General features: G+C 33.8%; 1 protein-coding gene across 2 annotated transcripts in view; it reads right to left on the reverse strand.

Annotated features, from left to right (window-relative positions):
• Window positions 1-1902: 1902 nt before the first annotated feature.
• NUP35 (nucleoporin 35kDa) overlaps window positions 1903-5873 on the reverse strand; it is a 48255-nt gene continuing 44284 nt past the window's right edge. For both annotated transcript variants that reach the window (XM_011956681.1, XM_011956680.1), the window contains 3 exons: window positions 5035-5163; window positions 3792-3956; window positions 1903-2535 (listed from right to left, as the gene is read on the reverse strand). In XM_011956681.1, coding sequence (XP_011812071.1) covers window positions 2458-2535; window positions 3792-3956; window positions 5035-5163 — 372 coding nt within the window. In that variant the 3' untranslated portion in view covers window positions 1903-2457. The remainder of the gene's footprint in view (window positions 2536-3791; window positions 3957-5034; window positions 5164-5873) is intronic.

The raw sequence follows: 5873 nt of genomic DNA on the forward strand, positions 1-5873 counted from the left end.
GGTATAATCTCAGGTAGGCAGGGTTTTTTTCAAAGTAGTCATTTGATTTTGTTCTGTATGTCGCATTTTTTCTTTTCTGTCTCTAAAGTGTCATATCCCTACTAATCCTTTTTATCTCTTTTCTTTCTGATTTCTAAAAGTCCTCCATTTTTATTTTTCATTTCTCTTAGGGTATTATCTGTTGTTCATCAGCTGTCGTTTATTCTAGTCTTAATTTATGGTGATTTTTTCCTCTATTACTAATATTTCCCCAAGTTCTTCAATATTATTTTTGTTTTTTCATATCTTGCATCATTTTCTAAACATCTTAAGACTCAATTTTAAGTATACTCTATAGCTTTTATCCATTTTATGGGCATGCCTTTCTGGTGTGCTTTCAATGTCTACAGGGATGTTATTTTTTTCCTTATACTCTTTAACAACCTTGCATTGACTATAGTTTCATGTCATTTATTTTTGTTTGAAGTCAGCTTCTCTGAGGTTTTAAAAGGAGGCTTAGTTCAGGGTAACTTTCCTAACATCACAGATATTCCACTTTTGTTGTTTTTATATAGTGTTCAAAAATAAGACAGCTTGTTTTGTGAAATTTTCCTGGATCTTTTACACTAAATGACAAAGATGGGTAGGATATGATACTGGGAGAAATAACAAAACAAAATATAACAAACAAGTATTTTTGGCCCAAAAGCAAACTTCTCACTCCATGAAGGCCTATGCAAATAAATAAAACACTCCCTTCAATAAACAACCCTTTTAATAAAATGTGTATTAATTCAAATACAAATGCAGAACTTGTAAAATGGAATTTAGTAGCCAGTTCTAAATTGAATAATTGAGTTACGCACATAATGAAACAGGATATAAATACAATCCTAAATTGGAAGAAAAAGACTTCAATGTAAAAGTTTTCAGATGAAAATATACTTTATAAATGCATTTTCATTCATGCCAGTACATTCCTCAGTATTACACTTAGTAATACTTCCCAGTACTTTGGGAGGCCGTGGCAGGTGGATCACTTGAGTTCAGGAGTTCCATATCAACCTGGTCAACATGGCGAAATCCCGTCTCTACTAAAAATACAAAAATTAGCCAGGCATGGAGGCGCACACCTATAGTCCCAACTAATTGGGAAACTGAGGCACAAGAATCACTTGGGCCCAGGAGGTAGAGGCTTCAGTAAGCCAAGACTGCACCACTGCACTCCAGTCTGGGTGATAGAGCAAGACTCTGTCTCAAAAAAAAAGATACTAATTATGACCAGTGGGATACTGACATTGTAATTCCATGTAGAAATATTTTTTGATATATCCTCAAGTATTTAGAGTAAAATGACATCTTATCTGAGATGTGCTTTAAACAATATAAAAGGGGAAGAAAAGAAACAAGTATGGCAAAATTTAATGGTAATTAAAACTGGTATATAGTGGTTCATAACATATTTTCTCTTTCAAAGAATACTTAAAGCTTTTTATAATAAACTGCCCTTTCAAAAAATGTTCAATACATATTGATATCATTTGGATATCTGTCCCCTCCAAATCTCATGTTGAAATATGATCCCCAATGTTGGAAGTGGGGACTAGGGTGAGATGTTTAGATCATGGGGGCAGATGCCTCATGAATGGCCTGCTGCCCTCCCTGCAGTCCTCCCTGCAGTAACGAGTTCATGTGTGATCTGGTTATTGAAAAAGAGTCTAGAACCTCCTTCTTCCTGCTCTCTTCCTCTCTTTCACCATGTGATATGCTCACTGTCCTTCAGTTTCCTCCATGAGTAAAGCATCATGCTTCTTATACAGCTACAAGCCAAATAAACCCTGAGCCAAATAAACCTCTTTTATTTTTAATAAATTACCCAGCCTCAGGTATTCCTTTATAGCAATGCAAACAGACTAATACACATATCATTGACAATGTTTATTATCAAGAAACTTTAGTAGTAGGTTTTTAAAAAGAATGCTCATTTTAGAATACATCAAGAGGACATTCTGTGACAGGACATATACAAACAAGGATAATTAAAATATTAAATACTATCTAAATTAAAAGACCATAATTCAAATTGCTAGTTATAATCTTTGTGTCAGTAAAAATAACTACAGTTCCCCTTAATGAAATTCACCCCCACGTTCTCATGAAGACTAAGAAGTCTCACCACAATTTCAGTTATTTAATTTACAATAATCAATGCTGAGTTTTCTGTGCTGAAGCATGCACTGTTACAGAAAGCACAAAATCCTGTTCACAGGGATTTTTAGTTTTCTTTAAAATGTATCTCAAGCATCTTTTAAAGTGCGAGCTACAAAAAGGCTGTATCCTTATTGAAAAAGGCTTCTTTCTAAAAGAAGTATGAGACAGCTATCCAATATTGCAGGAACGGTTATATAACTAACCGAAGGAACCAGCAGCACTCTGCTAACTCGGTTTTAGTGTAGCAACCTCCTCCTTGGTCTTCTACTACCAGCCAAACATGTACTCCATTGCTTTGGATACAAGACTTTCATCTTTTTTTGGCGTTTGTCTGTCAGAAATAACCTATTAAAAACACATACACACACAAAACTGTTAGGTTATTGTTACTTCAGTGTCAGTCAATTCTAGAATTGCTCATTTGAAAGAGAAACACCAAAATGTATGTATAGCACTGAATTGTATATTTTTAAAATTAATATATGGACTTAGAATATCCTTATGCTTTTAAGAATGCCAAAATTTTATTTCTTTGGCAAAGCAAATAATATCTGTTTCTTAAATTAGAAAATTTAATAGCTGGGTGCAGTGGCTCATGTCTGTAATCCCAGCACTTTGGGAGGTCAAGGTGGGCAGATCACTCGAGGTCAGGAGTTTGAGACCACTATGGCCAACATGGCCCCACCTCTACTAAAAATACAAAAAATTAGCTGGGCGTGGTGGCACGTGCCTGTAATCTACTCAGGAGGCCGAGGTAGAAGAATCACCTGAACCCAGGAGGCAGAGGTTGCAGTGAGCTGGGATCTCACCACTGCACTCCAGCCTGGGCAACAGAGTGAGATTCCATCTCAAAACAAAAGAAAGAAAACTGAATAAAACAAAAGCTGCAAAAAATGGGAAATTTAAAGTAACAGTAACAGAAACTAAAGAAACAGTTCTAGAATGATCTCCAAATATCAGAGGAAGTCAAAAAACTGAACTACCACTATCTGCCCTACTAAAGCACAAGTGTTTCACGTACTGTGTTTTCCGGACCTGTTTCTGCAGCTGGTTAAGTTCAAACACTTGGCTAATCAGTAGGACACAATAATATACTGAGTGAGGTCATAATACTTCTACCATTCTTCGAAGAACATAATTAACTTCTTTAAGCTTTTTTGAAATGAGAAATTTTTTTCTGTCTGAATGGGAGTTGGTCAATGTCTTCATTTCAATAACCAAAGCTACTCCAACCTAAGGTTCTGCACTTCGGATACCATCAATTTAGTCATCAATTTAATAGAGCTTTAATGCGCCCTCATGTCAAAGATGTACATGGGATACATTTTGTATGTATGCAAATATAACTTAGAAAAAGCTAAAACAACTCTCAAAAAATTTTAAGCAATGGCAAATAAATTGTTTTTTAATTCATGATAACTTTCCAATTGGCCAAGACGCTAACTTTAAAAAAGAAAATTTTTCAAGTGTAAAGGTTTCATCAAGGTAATAGCCTCATCAAGAAACATTTAATTGCATACAAATCAACACAATGAAAAAGTTAAGCATGCTATGCACTCAGTCACTAAAGTACATCTTTTTTTATCTAATCCTTAAAATACCTGATAATCACTAGTAGAGGCTTTGTATGCTGTAGCAAGAGGTCTCATGGTAGAAATCCTAGGAGTACTTCCAGGTTGTGTTGGTGTACCTAGAGTTTTGATTGGTGGTGTAAAGGCTAAAGATGGAGATGATAAAGCACATCTGTCACTGCTTTCCATAACACTCTGGAGAAACAAAGAAACAACTCCTTTGTTTATAAACATAATACATGTCATCCAGTATTACAGTCTACTTAGAAAATTTAATTAAAAGATAAAGATGAAATACTTTATTTGCTCTAAGTAAACTTCCAAATAATTTTAAGCTTGAGAAAATATTTGCTCCTTAGGTAGCATTTGAGATTGAATGCTCAGCCAGAAATCTCACTTCAGTGACCTCAAACAATCTCAATACAACTATAAACCACAAAAATAAGAATTTCCTAAAACACTATGAAAAATCAGCAAGGACAAAAAAAATTCTTGGGGAAACCTGGAAAAGAATCAAAATCCAAAGATTTTTAGTGCTCAGTAACCCCAAATTATTCTCTAGCCTCTGCAAACATTTGTTACAACACAGTATTATAACTATATAACTACACTGCTATAACAGATTCTAAGAATAGGAACCACGTCTTGCTTTGTTCATTAATGTGTGTATACTAGCACCAAGCACAATGCCTGGTATGTAGTACAAGTTCACATATACTTAAAGAATGTTCACAATGATTTAACAAGCCACAAAGAACAGTTTAAAATTGTACTCTGTACTATTTAATGAGTATATATAGAATAATTTTAAAATAATTTGAAATAGAAATATTTTGAAACAAAAACCTTTGGCATTTAAAAGTTAACTATCAGTTAACATTCATATGAACTAATTCATTCTGAAATAGTACCATTCCATTTAAGCACTTTAAAGAATGTGGTTTCGCTTTGCACAAGAAAGAGAACAAATTAGTAGTCAAGACACCTAAAATCTAGGCCTCATCTTAACAACTCTGGACAAGTTATTTAAGTCCTCTCGGTTTCTTTCCTTTATCTGAAAAATGAAGAGGTGAGGACAGATTATCTCTAAATTCTAAAGTCTATGATTAAATACCTTCAGCTTACCACAAAGAGTACTATAAGTATCATCACATGTTACAAACTAAGAAAAAGAGACACAGTGAAACCAAGTGACACAACCACCAATTTCAATCTTTAGTCTTGTGTTCTTCATACAGATTAAGCTACTTTCCTTACATCACCAACAACTTACTTTGTCAATACATGGTTTTACACCAATCATGATGGATTCTCCAAAAATCCTCCCATCTTTGCTTAAGGCTTTCCGAGCCTGCAGTTTAGATTGGTAACGAATATGCATCCAATTTCCTGTATTAGACATCTGCAAAGAATGAAATTGTCTCTTGAAATAGAAAATATATAAAATCTACATCTAATGAATTCTACTACAAAATAGAAACGTGAAGATAAATTTACTTCCATTTCATATTTGATGCCTTGTAAAAAGCTGTGAAGTTCAACAAAAATCATATTTAAAACAGCTTCAACAATCTCTCAATTCTCTACAATCAATATGCACATATTCTCTGAAAGTAAAATACTTCTCAAAATATGTTTAAAGAGATCATAGCAACACTTGCCATAAAATTATTTAAAACTACTCAATTTGATTTTGTATAGGAATTAATTAAGTCAATCTCTAGTAACAAAAAAAGATTTGTTACTTATAACTTGTAGCACAAGGTAAGATAATTTTTTAAATTTTAGAACTATAAAGCTCTAAAAACTCTAAAAGCTCAGGAACCTCCTACTGCCTTTATCCCCAATAAAAGAAGCTCAAATTGGAAAACAGTAATATAATACTTGGTATAATCTATCTTTTTTAAGACTGTAAACTATTTAAGGAAGGGGGTGAGAAGAGGTGGATTTTCAAACTCACTTTATCTCTTTTTATCAAAAACTATCCAACTTCCAGACTTCAAAGGATATACGACATCAAAACTTTAAAAAAAAATTAAGTTTAAAAAAAAAACCCCTGAGGCAGGAGAATGGTGTAAACCCAGGAGGCGGAGCTTGCAGTGAGCCAGGATC

Source organism: Colobus angolensis, unplaced genomic scaffold, assembly GCF_000951035.1.
Source record: "Colobus angolensis palliatus isolate OR3802 unplaced genomic scaffold, Cang.pa_1.0 Scaffold421, whole genome shotgun sequence".
NCBI classification, from domain to species: Eukaryota; Metazoa; Chordata; class Mammalia; order Primates; family Cercopithecidae; genus Colobus; species Colobus angolensis.